The sequence below is a fragment of the Littorina saxatilis genome, linkage group LG12, assembly GCF_037325665.1.
Source record: "Littorina saxatilis isolate snail1 linkage group LG12, US_GU_Lsax_2.0, whole genome shotgun sequence".
Taxonomy (NCBI): Eukaryota; Metazoa; Mollusca; class Gastropoda; order Littorinimorpha; family Littorinidae; genus Littorina; species Littorina saxatilis.
In genome coordinates, this window is record NC_090256.1 from 35,999,433 (window position 1) to 36,012,517 (window position 13,085).

The 13,085-nt window shown below is 44.4% G+C and overlaps 1 protein-coding gene across 2 annotated transcripts in view; it reads right to left on the minus strand.

The window, feature by feature from the left end:
• Positions 1-708: 708 nt before the first annotated feature.
• The window catches only part of LOC138981836 (polycystin-1-like protein 1), a 28,466-nt gene continuing 16,089 nt past the window's right edge, over positions 709-13,085 (minus strand). Inside the window, exons 18-29 of one of the 2 annotated variants that reach the window (XM_070354936.1) lie at positions 12,100-12,356; positions 11,487-11,603; positions 10,633-10,753; positions 10,262-10,363; positions 9,505-9,645; positions 8,236-8,373; positions 7,638-7,859; positions 6,846-7,007; positions 6,030-6,194; positions 4,999-5,171; positions 3,106-4,362; positions 709-3,015 (exon numbers count right to left, since the gene is read on the minus strand). In XM_070354936.1, coding sequence (XP_070211037.1) covers positions 2,994-3,015; positions 3,106-4,362; positions 4,999-5,171; positions 6,030-6,194; positions 6,846-7,007; positions 7,638-7,859; positions 8,236-8,373; positions 9,505-9,645; positions 10,262-10,363; positions 10,633-10,753; positions 11,487-11,603; positions 12,100-12,356 — 2,877 coding nt within the window. In that variant the 3' untranslated portion in view covers positions 709-2,993. Of the gene's footprint in view, positions 4,363-4,998; positions 5,172-6,029; positions 6,195-6,845; positions 7,008-7,637; positions 7,860-8,235; positions 8,374-9,504; positions 9,646-10,261; positions 10,364-10,632; positions 10,754-11,486; positions 11,604-12,099; positions 12,357-13,085 lie in introns of both variants that reach the window. The other variant, XM_070354935.1, reaches the window with a different exon arrangement.

Below are 13,085 nucleotides of genomic sequence, written 5' to 3' on the forward strand. Positions count from 1 at the left end.
AACAAACACTTTTCTTTATTTTTGTGAACGTAAACTACTTGGAGCAAAGCATTCCACCACTTACAGGCACAATCATTAGTAGACATTAATTTTTATCACTGGGTGACTGCTTCACTCATCTCCTCAGTCTCAGAATTGACTCGTTTCTGTCTCCATGCATCGTTTATCTTCCCTGGAGTGCTGGCCACTGTCTGGTCAACTTTACACATCTGGCTTATACTCTCAGCTGGACAGGTCATCTTGTACGGGCAGACATGTGCTTACCTCTTTATCCAGCATTACCACTGGACCTTTATGCAAGATGTGTGTGTGTGTGTGTGTGTTTATTATGGTCAACTGATAACTGATTGTGTGTATATGATGTATATTTATTCACACTTGAATAAATATATATATATATTTGCCATGTTACCCATTGTTGTGTTGGATTTAAGTCGTGTTCAGAACAAGACTTGTTTTAGCTGGAATGAAAGGAATCCCTCAGCCCCTTTCCCTTCAGAAAATTACTTTTAAAATATTCTCTTAGGCATACCCACCGCTGAACTGTATACAACACATGCCTTCTTTTCAGTGGCAAGGATGAGATAGTGACACACACACACACACACACACACACACACACACACACACACACACACACACACACACACACACACACACACACACACACACACACACACACACACACACATAAAACAAACTTGTAAATCAAAAACAGCAACTAACCTTTATTGAGATTTCCTAATGGTTTAACACAGCAGTTTGACATAAATAAATGTGCTTTATATTGCTCAGTTTGATTTTGTTGAGCTTTTCTTTAGAAGACTGTCTCCATTAAACGCACATCCTCTCCCTCTAACTACAGCAGCAGTCGGACAAAGTCTACAAATATGTAGTGCCCTCAAAAATTTAAATATGGTCCAGTTTAAATCATCATTCCAACTGCACAACTACTGACTTCGAGAACTCAATCAATTCAGCACAAAGAGGACAAGACTCAAACTGCAGACACACTCATATTCCACCAACATGATCATGCACACGCACAACACACGAATTCTGAGACAATTTTAAAGTTATTGCAGTGTGCATATCGTCTTGACACTCTTCCTCTGCCAGAAAGAACACATAACATGTAATACAAGACTCAAACAATGTCCGGTCATGTAATTCGTGTCTCAGTCAATACATTCGAGCAAAATGCTGTTACCAAACTCTTCAAGGGTTCGATCCACACAATACAATAAACTTAACTTGTCTTTCTTTCTTTCTTTGTTGTTAACGTCGTTTTCAACCACGAAGGTTATATCGCAACGGGGAAAGGGGGGGAGATGGGATAGAGCCACTTGTCAATTGTTTCTTGTTCACAAAAGCACTAATCAAAAAATTGCTCCAGGGGCTTGCAACGTAGTACAATATATGACCTTACTGGGAGAATGCAAGTTTCCAGTACAAAGGACTTAACATTTCTTACATACTGCTTGACTAAAATCTTTACAAACATTGACTATATTCTATACAAGAAACACTTAACAAGGGTAAAAGGAGAAACAGAATCCGTTAGTCGCCTCTTACGACATGCTGGGGAGCATCGGGTAAATTCTTCCCCCTAACCCGCGGGGGGAACTTAACTTGTCACACACACACACACATACATGTACAATGAAACAAAACCCTGACAAATACATAGACCAGATTCACACTGACAGCAACATGCCTCTGATGACACAGATCAGCATTTAGACCAACACAAGACACAAATTACATCATTCAAACTCAAGCTGGACCATAATGTCATTCAACATCAGTAAGTCTGCAACACACACAAGAAAAAACGACAATTTCAATGTGACAGCAGTATTTGAGCTGTACAACGAACAAAACACCAAGGCAAACAACGCAACGAACAATTGGCACAAGATGGCGGTGCATCCACAGATTTGTTATACTGAGCAAGTAACGACAGAAGACATCTTCCAACATCAAGCGATGGTGGTTGCTATAGCAACACCATGTGATCAATAGAGAAGAAATCCGCTCATCAGTGACGGACTATCTACATCAGCAGCAATTGATTGCAAACTGAGCAGAGTCGGTCGATCATGCATAAAATTAACAGGTACATATGATTGTATGAGTATGAAATCGATCTCAAAACAATAGGACAAGAACTTTTTGAGTCATCGTTGCATAATATTCTCATGCAACAAAGGGGAACTTAACTGTATTTAATTTAATCGTTTATCACCTCTCTCTCTTTCTCTCACACACACACACACACGCACACACACACACACACACACACACACACACACACACACAAACAAACAAAATTTTCCCGGTTAACAGTACAATGACAACGTGAATTATAAACAATTTGTCTGAGCAAACTGCGTTTAACACCGTACGAGTATATCTTATTACCGACAGCAAATTGTGTGGTACATCATCAACTGTACATGAAAATCGTTGTTGCACTTCTTTCCCTGGTTTCATAAACATTGTTGTGTCATTCATTTACATAATCTTCAAAATGAAATCCTTTTATATTTTTTTTGCTACTGCATGATTCAGTTGGCAAAAACTGTCCATGAATAATCTCAAAACAGATAATGTTAATAACCTCTGTAACTTACTTCATCGATACATGTATTCCATAGTAAATTCACAAAGAAATGACTACCATCTCAGAGAAGAAATGTTTCCATGACTGTGTCTCCTATCTCACTTTAAATTACAGCAATTAACAAAGAATTATCTTTCTCTCTGACAATATACCCCGGAATGTCATCCAATCTCTGAAGAACTATAAATTACAGCAATCCAGGAAGCATTATGTTTCAATGTCCCCCACCTCAGCCAAGTGTGCAAGCAGCTGGTGCACCGTTAAGCATTATGTTTCTAGCCATCGTGAGGAGGACACTTCTCAATGACTATGTCCCCCACCTCAGCCAGGTGTGCAGGCAGCTGGTGCAGCGTTAAGCATTATGTTTCTAGCCATCGTGAGGAGGACACCTCAATGACTATGTCCCCCACCTCAGCCTGGTGTGCAGACAGCTGGTGCACCGTTAAGCATTATGTTTCTAGCCATCGTGAGGAGGACACTTCTCAATGACTATGTCCCCCACCTCAGCCAGGTGTGCAGGTGGCTGGTGCACGGTGAAGGACAGTTCGTCTAACAGCAGGGTGGGGGTGAGAGTACCGGCACCCTTCCCCTTCCCTCGTGACTTGGTCTTGCGCAGATTCCGTCGCCCTTGGTTGAGACCTCGGCGACCCCCGCTGACCGATGCACCCCCGGCAGTAAAAAGTCCGTCTGGGTCCGAGCCTGAGCTGGAGTCCGCCATTGCCCCACTGCCCCCTGACTCCCGGGGCCATAACAACCCACTCCCCCCTGGCTGGGGCTGAGTGGACTGACCCGTGTCTGCTCGGTGCAGCACTCGCTCAGCAGGCATTTTTAGAGGAGGGGGTTTAGGGCTGCGTCGTGAATCTATGACTGGGACTACAGCGAAGGTGGGTTTTGGGGGAAGTTCAGGTTTCTTGCCGGACGATCGTATGCTGTCGGACCTTTCCATTGCAGCCACGGCGCCTGGTTCATTGGGGTGCCTCTTGCCTACACCACGAATGCTGTCGGACCGTTCCATGGCTGGTAGGTTGCCCAGGTGTTTCTTGCCGCCAGAGAATCTGCGACTGTCAGAGCCCTCCATGGCAGGCATTTCATGAGACTTGATGCGACTGTCACCCTGCTCCTGGGGTGTAACATCCGACAGCTGTCTGTTGGTCTCGCTCGCTGGGACACTCTCCTCCTTCACGCTGGAGGAAGGCAGAACTTCTGGCCCTGGTTTTCTCAGCAGGTGTTGCGAGTCAGACGCGTGCAGCTTGGGTGAAGCAGGCTCTGTCTCGGCCCTAGGACTACTGGTCTCATGTAACTCTATGTTCTTTAGCGATAGTGGCCCAGGGGTTTTCTTGCTCCCTAAATGACTAGACGCCAATCTACCTGACTTCAGTTTCGGTCGCAAGGGCTCTGGCTCCCCACGCAGCAAAGCTCGCTCTGACCCAGGGCTGTCATCAGATGACGTCATCGGCAAGGATCCAGGCACGAGAGTGACAGGCAGCGTCCTCTCCTCGTCACTGTCTCCCCGCTTGCTAGGGGTCATGGAGGGCATGGTTTTGCTGCGACTGGCGTGTTCCTCTGTTCTGGCCTCTGAGGTCGGGGCTGGCAGTGTGCCGTGTCGCTGTGCTTTCACTTCACTAGCAGAGGCTTGTGGTGCAGACATGCACTGAGGGTCGTCCGGTCCTGGATCATCTCTCGTCTCCTGACGGCGCATCTGTAGCTGGCGGAAAATCTCCATCTCCAGGTGAGACCTGAACGACAGAACATAACCTGGTGAAGACAGTGTGCCACAGAAATCTTCACTTTGTCACAATAATAAGAAAATTGATAATGATCAGGCTGAAATCTCACATGAAAAAGTTAACTTGTCGTACACAGTTTTAAATGGGTTGTTTTGTAACAAAAAAATACCCACCTGCAAGAGAGATAAGCAAAACAGCATCTGAACTAACTGTGTCCTTTACCAAGACAAAAATAGAGTCAAATGCTTTTTGTCAGTTTGATTTTGTTGAGAATAGAACACGAATCAGAGACAGACACAGAAACTGAATTGTCCAGCCATAGATGTTTTTCTCGTAATTGTGTCACTACTCTTCACAGGTAAGGGCCTGGCCTAAACAGCACGGTTAAGCAAATACCTGTAGTACAGTAGAACCCCTATTTCAGGCTCCACAATTTAAGACCTCCATCTTTCCAAGATCTTGATTTGTTAAGATTTTCTGTTCATAACATCAATATACATTTACCCCCATTTTAAAACTCAGTCCTGGTTTTCTCAGATTTGTGGAGGTCTTAAACAGGGGGTTCCACTGTCCAGCTAAAGCAGTCACAGTAACGCTAGAGGAACACGATGTCTTGTAGTCTGCAGGCTCCCAAATGGACCATACCTGATCTTCTTCTCCTTCTCCTGTGAGAGGATGTCTGTGCCGATGCTGTCCAGTTTGAGGAGCTGGGCGAGGTACGGCTCGTTGGCGTACAGTTTGTCCTCAATCTTCTGCACACGCTGCTCCAGACGCCCATCCTCCCTCTCTGCCCCCCCTCCCCCTCGCTCCACCGCCGCCTGGTGACATACAACACATAACAGCTTAATGCCAACACACAATGTTGATTTTCTTGAGAACACGCAAAGACAGTGACAATTCTTTATTTAACGAGGGTAATAGAGTGAGAAGTAATCTGCTTTTTTACATCTGGCCCTCGCCCTAAAGAGAGACTTAAATTAATATGAAAAAACAAATGAAAACAACTGCTACATTTTCACAGATAAGTACTGAAGCAAGAACACATACATAAAATAATGCATTGTATGGAGGACAAATGCGAGTTCATTTAATGTGAGTAAGTATTATAGAGCGGATTGCACGCAGCAAGGCTTATTAATCCGAACACAAACTGAACACAAATTAGAGACCGACACAAAAACTGAATTGTCTGGCCATTACGCAGAATGCCATAGGAGCCAGCTAAAAATAGGCCTATAGATTACTGCAAACAGAGAGCTCACTAAGTAGCCATTAAAACCACGGGTTAAACACTGAATAATAAAGTACTGTCTCGCAACCATGTTCAACCACTGCTTGTTTACAACACATCAGTCTAAAGTTAGCACAGGTTCACAGTCTACTATTAACACAGGTTCACCGTCTATTGTTATCTCACTGTAGAATAACTGCCTGCTAAAAATATGTAAATAGCTGGCTAAGAGTGTTCAATTAAAATTAAAATATACCTCAATATATTAATTGTCGGTAGCTTACAACAATGTTTGCCGAGATCCTGTGACACACTTGTGATGATTATTGGCTGTAACTTTTGTTCCAATGTAGTACTGTACATATCAGTACATAATCAATGAATTTCTTTTCTCAAGCTCACAAAGTCAATAACCATAACCACACAAACTGACGACGCGACTCACCTCCGATCCACCAGAAGATATCCCATCATCACCCACGGCCTGCGACTGGTCAGAGTCGGTGAAGTATCCTGTGGGTTTCTCCGGCAGGTTGGTGGTGCCTGCCAATGCGTTCATGCGGAACAGCAGCTCCTCCACCTGGTACTCAAACTCTGCCAGGGTGCACTCCTAGAGGACAAAAAGAAAATTAAATAATTAAGAATGACAAATTCAGCCTGAATAGACATTGTTCGGAAATAATTCTGTCGGATTTGTTTGTATTGGTCGTGAAAGAGTGAATACCCTTGCTTTCAGTGAGACAAACAATCCACACGTGCTCCTGTATACGTGTTTCAGACCAACCCCCTCACTAGTAACTGGCCTATAATGTCACGAGGGGAGCATGTGTGGCTTGTTTTAAACATATACCAAGACACGCACACAGATAAAGACACATACACACACAGACAAAGACACACACACAGACAAAAACACACACATACACACACACACAGATACCACACACAGAGACAGAGAGACACACACACAGACACAAAGACAGACACACACAACTCACGGGAGGCAGGTCAGCCTGTGGTGTGTGGTGAGGGACGTGTTTCCTGACGCCCACAAAGATACACACACACACACACACAAAGACACACACACACACACACACACACACACACACACACACAAAGACAGACACACACAACTCACGGGAGGTAGGTCAGCCTGCGGTGTGTGGTGAGGAACGTGTTTCCTGACGCCCACGAAGAGATAAAGACACATACATACAGTCACCACACACACAGACAAAGACAGACACACACAACTCACGGGAGGCAGGTCAGCCTGTGGTGTGTGGTGCGGCACGTGTTTCCTGACGCCCACAAAGAGCAGCAGTTGCTGCAGACAGTAGTTGACCAGTTCGCACTTGCCCATCACCAGCAGGTCGCCCTTCTTGTTCACACGCAGGCGCTGGCTCAGCACCGCAACCACCTGCAACAAAAAATAAAAAGATAAGGATAAGGCTAAGAGTCATATAGTCCTGTGAGGTTCCCACCCTCATGGAAATTCGGGCTGCTTTCTCCCTGGGGAAAGCAAGCTGCCAAACAGTATACAGCGCTACCCTTTATTTTCTCTCCTGCATGCGTGTATTCATGTTTCGAAGCCCTGAGACTTTCGCTGTGAACTTGGGTTCTTTATCGTGCGTATGCGTGCACATGGGGGTGTTCGGACAGCGAGAAGAGTCTGCACAAAGTTGACTCTGGGAAATAAATCCCTCGCCCAACGTGGGGATGAAACCCACGCCGATAGCAACAACTGGTTTTGAAGCCAGCGCCGCTACCAACTGAGCTATTTCCCCACCTTGTCTTCTAAGACCATCTTGGCAGTATTCTAAGATATATAATTAGTCACAGCAACATTTCTTAATTCTTTTTCTGTTGTGTCTCCTGTTTGTCCACTAAAATCAAAAGCCGTTAGGTCGAGATTCTTGTGAAATTGTGTTGTTTTGTCCTAAATCAAATGTTCCAAAAATGTAACACGTTTCTTGTTTTTTGACCACCTGTAAAAGAGAGAGAGAGAGAAGGATAGAAAAGAAAAAACACACACAACACACACACTTACATAGACGGTGAGAAGTCCCCAGGTCAGAGTGAAGCAGAAGACGGAGAAGATGGCGAACCAAGGTGACCCGTCCACCTCAAGGTCAGGGGGGTCATAAATGCCCGCTGTCAAGGCCACGGTTGTCAGGGCGGCAGACCAGGTTGTGCGCATGCCGAACGACACAGTGCCGAACAGCAGAGCTCCCAGGTTGGAGAAGGAGGCTATGAAGATGAAGAAGAGAAGCTGCAAACACACACAAAGAGATTTATTGAGCACCAAGCTAACCAGAACATCACATGAAATGTACACCATTTATGATTTTTATATTTTTATTCTGATTTTATAAAGCTTTCTTTTCAAGATATTCATTTAATTTTTCAAACCTACATCGTACGTGGTATGCCAAATATACATTCTTTTCAATACTGTACTGTAGACAATGTCATTAGCTTGATTGCTTGCAAATGCAACTGATAAGTTGTATGCCGAGCACAACAATGAAAAATCCAGCATAGTGTTTTTGAGCATGGTTTGTCAAGTATTGTCTTGAGTCACAGTTTTAAGTGACTCTTTCAGACCAATTGTTTTTTCAAGACATAGGAGAATGGTCTCCACTCACCGTTGTCAGCATCACTTCTCGTCTGGCACGCCTGTAGATAGCGGCAAACTTGGCCAGGTGAGGACAGTAGCGCAGCAGTCGCAGACCTTGTGTCACCACCACCAGGAACAGCAGCAGGCCCACCAAACTCCGCAACAACTGAAACACATAGTTTGGAATTTAGGTGCAGATATAGGGCTTCCTCACACACCCACAGATAAAAGAAATGCACGTGCACACCACACACATGCATGCACACAAATGGGCATGCAGACACAGACGCATTCCCTCTCCCTTTCTCTTTCTTTCACTCGCTCCTCGTGAGCGTGTGTGTAGTGTGTGTGTGGGTGGGTGGTTGTGCGTCCATCTCTTCTTCTTCTTCTCGATCGCTCAGACAGAAACTCCGGAACTTCTGATGAAGTTTGCAGTACAGCCAAGACTCCGCAGGGTGCCGAAGATCTTCTCCTGAACTGGTGTGTCCGCAGGCCATGTTTCTGCTCATAGTTTCTGGTGGATTGGACAGTGTTGGAGGAGGTGTTCCACTGTCATGTCTGCGATGCCACAGTGGCATACAGGCGTGTCCCCAATGTGGAATTTTGAGAACATGTGCTGCCCGAGTCTGCTGTGGCCGGTTCTCAGGCGCACAATGATGACCTGGTCTTTTCTGGAGAGTTGATAGTAACTGTCTCTAGGGTTGTAGTGAGGGTGTTGTTGCGTGCGTCCATCTGTGCATTAGTGTCATTATCCTTCCAAGCCTTGTTGGCCTGCTCCTGTTTTTCTATTTGACAGTACTAATCCCTATTCTTCTTTTATTGTCTCAGAAATCTGCATTGGGTTTTTGCATGCACTATTTTTGTGCTCCTAAATTTATGACTTTATGCGCCAGCTTCATGTGTCTGAAAATTGTAATGATCAATACACAGATTATTACAATAAACCATCCATCGATATCTCATGCACTCATTCACTCACTCACTCACTCACACAGACACACACAGAGCACAATCTGTAAGCATGCACAAATGTCAAACAGGGTAACCACAAGGACAAAATAGCAAGATCTAGATGTGGCACTTTTCAGCACATGTACAGGAACGTGTACTGGTAACGTCATCAAATCTAGTTTTTACGTCACGCGTTTGCCAAGATCTGCAGTCTTGGTGGGAGCAAAACAACGTATGATTTGGAACATTGGAGAAAAAAAGTGAGTCATAGGTGACGCAATATCTACACGTACACGCACAGGTCTTTGCTACACGTTCGATCATCTAGAACACTGTAATAACTCACCTCATCCCACGCAGCCAGGAAAGCAAGGGAGATAAACTGCTCATAGTAAGTATTGCGCAGAAACTCGACGGCCTCTGACACCAGCACAAAGCGATAGATGTAGCACACAATGTAACCCAGTCCAGTCAGGCACAGCAACATCTATAGAACATAACAACCATGATATCGTGAAAAATACACCTGACACCCCACGATATAGCCCAGCCCAGTCAGGCACAGCTACATCTGTAGGGCATAACAAAGAACCATTTTAACGTGAAATATACACCTATAATAATAATAATAATAATAATAAATAACTTTCCTATAGCGCGAGTCCCATCAATTGGCTGAGGGATGATAGCATGTTTAATTATCTATCTGAAAGGCATCTGTCACGATAAACTATACAATCACGATCATTCTATGATGAAATGTAAGATAGACAAAACTATGACTATGAACATCTCTCCTTTCAGTCTGTTCTGATCCAGTTTCAATAAATAAGCACCCAAAGGAAGACACAGTGGCACCTATTGGTCCTTTAATTCCACTCAGGCAGCCTTAGCCAGATTTGTGGCAGACCAAAGGCAACTTCTGTCTGAAATGGGTTAATTACATGAAGGTCAGTACTGCATGTTTTCAGATTTCAGAACTCCATCTTAAAATCACACCTATGTACTTTACATTGTAGCAAAACATTAATTTTAACACTAATCAGTTTGAAATGAACTCCACACACACTCAGATAATTGAGTTTCAAAATACATGTACTGACCTGAGCGTAGTTCCACGGCCAGGTGAAGTAGCGGCCACCTTGATCTATCATGGCCGCCAGCTCACCCTGCACTTTCACCACCGCCAGCAGCACGAACAGCAACTGCAACAACAATAACGGCAACATCTCAACATCAAGGCAGTAGCCAGCAGCGCAAACAGCATCTGCAACAACAACAACAAGAACAACTGCATCTCAGCATTTCCATTTTTTTCTCCATTTCATTGACTCTATTATCCCAATGCTGAGAAATTCGGGTCGTTTCCTCCCATTGGAAAGCTAGCAGGTGTGCGCAAGTTAACGTGTAATCAGCCACCTGCACTTACACAACATATTTTGAGCAAGGTGCAAACGCTGACACTGAAACCCACCTCACAGGCGAGCACGCAGTTGTCCCATGTGCTGACGTAGCGGAAGAGACAGGTGGAGGTGGTGGTGGGGGTGGGGAGGGCACCGCCTGTAGGAGGAAGCTCCAGCAGCAACACTACAGAACTGCACACAGAAAAACAAACAATTATTCACAAGATGGAAGAAGGAAAGGGACATTAGAGCTCTAAATACAGATGATAACAACTAAGAGTGAATAAGAGTTATGGGAAACCCGTTAGGGTTTGAGTGTTTGTGTCCCTTTCTTTCTTAAATATCAACATTAGCACTTTGCCTAATTTGGTTATTAATCTGATCTCATTTATCACAGTATGAATCATTTTGAATGTCTGGGATAAAAAGTATACTGTTTATGGCTAGACCTGAACGCACAAGTCTTGTTGCACGAGTGGGGACTTTGAGTTTCTACATATTTTTTTGTAGGAAGGTAAAAAACCCAGTTTAAAATGCCTTTTATATGCTTCAGTGGAACCCCCCACCCCGCTCCTTTTGAAGACTTCCAAAAATTTGAGAAAATAAGGTCTTAAAGATGAGGGAGATCTTAATGTCTGAAACAATTTCAGAATGAAAGGAAAACTGTTTGTTTTGGATAAGTAAAAGCTGAATTTACCTCTCTGAGGGATGATAGCATGTTTAATTATCTATCTGAAAGGCATCTGTCACGATAAACTATACAATCACGATCATTCTATGATGAAATGTAAGATGGACAAAAGATATGTTGCCAAAGGATGACAACATATGTACGTGCTTCCATGAGAATCTAAAATAGACTTAGAACAGGATGGCAAAAAGGTTGAATCCATTGGACAACTGACAGAATAATCTCCATACATACCTGAAGAGACTGGTTGGCACGTTGAGCACTGTCATCTCCACGATGACCGCTCGGCTACGTCTGTCCAGCCAGTCTCCCGTCTCCAGCGCTTTTAGCTGCGTCATTGCCGCCTCCTTGCTGTAAATGCCAAAAAAACAATGTTCATCAATAACATTTCTTCAGATCTTTACCGCCTTCTTGCTGTAAATGCCAAAAAACAATGTTCATTAATAACATTTCTAATGATCTTTACCGCCTTCTTGCTGTAAATCCCACCCCCCCAACTAAACTCATTGTTTATCAACAACATGTGTATGGTTCTTTACTGCCTCTTTGCTGTACACGCCCACAAAACATAGTTCATCAATAACATTTGTACAGATCTTTACCATCTCACTGTCTTGTAGGTTGAAATCACAACCAATCTCAATTTCAACCAATCCGACCCTGCGGCCGCGTAACACCCAGATGGGTTGCACCAAGTTTTAATTTGTGCACCCCAGCCCAGAAACTTTAACTAGTAAACTAGCTGATTCTCAATCAAAATAGGCTACAATAACCTCAGATAGTATATCACATCACAGAAGAAAGAGAAGTGCTTTGTCACAGTCAGAAGCAGAAGCTAAGTGTTCACCTGGTGTGGTTGAGCAGGACGGTAAACCCCCCAGCACTGTACAGTGCCATCTCTCCCCACAGCATGCTGCTCTTGGCTGCGCTCATCCACGACTCGTCGGCACCCTCCACATCCTGGCTGCCGGCACCGTAACCATAGCGACAGAGCTGTGCCGCGTCCACCATGTAGGTGAGGTGAGGGCAGGGCTGTTCCTTGACTCGCAGCTGGCGAATGACGGGATAGCCAATTACAACGTTGTTGTTGTCGCCAAAGCCGTCCTGAAATTGTGGGAAAAAGGTCGTAACATATTTCACCCATGATCATAGTTTGGCAAAACACGCACAAGTCTTGTTGCACGAGTAGGGACTTTGAGTTTCTACATATTTTTTTGTAGGAAGGTAAAAAAAAAAGTTTAAAATGCCTTTTATGTGCTTAAGTGGAACCCCCCACCCCCCTCCTTTTGAAGACTTCCAAAACTTTGAGAAAATAAGGTCTTAAAGATGAGGGAGATGTTAAAACAGAGGTAAATTTACACAGGTTATGAGCAGACATGTCAAAAATCAAGGTCTTGAAAGGGGAAAGTCTTAATTTCTTCTTCTGCGTTCGTGGGCTGAAACTCCCACGTGCACTCGTGGTTTGCACGAGTGGAATTTTACGTGTATGACCGTTTTTACCCCGCCATTTAGGCAGCCATACACCGCTTTCGGTTGAAACATGCTGGGTATTTTTGTGTTTCCACTGTACAATGTAGCAGGACACACCTCTGCTCCAACACAAATAGCAACACACCCCTTTACATCCCCCCTCCCCCTGAGAACACACACACACACTCACTCACACACACACACACACCCTGTGATTACACACACACACACTCACTCACTCACTCACTCACTCACTCACTCACTCACACACACACACACACACACACAGAAACACACACACACACAAGCTCAAACACACTTACATTCACACCAAGAGACTTCCTGAAAGAGAGACCAGGACAG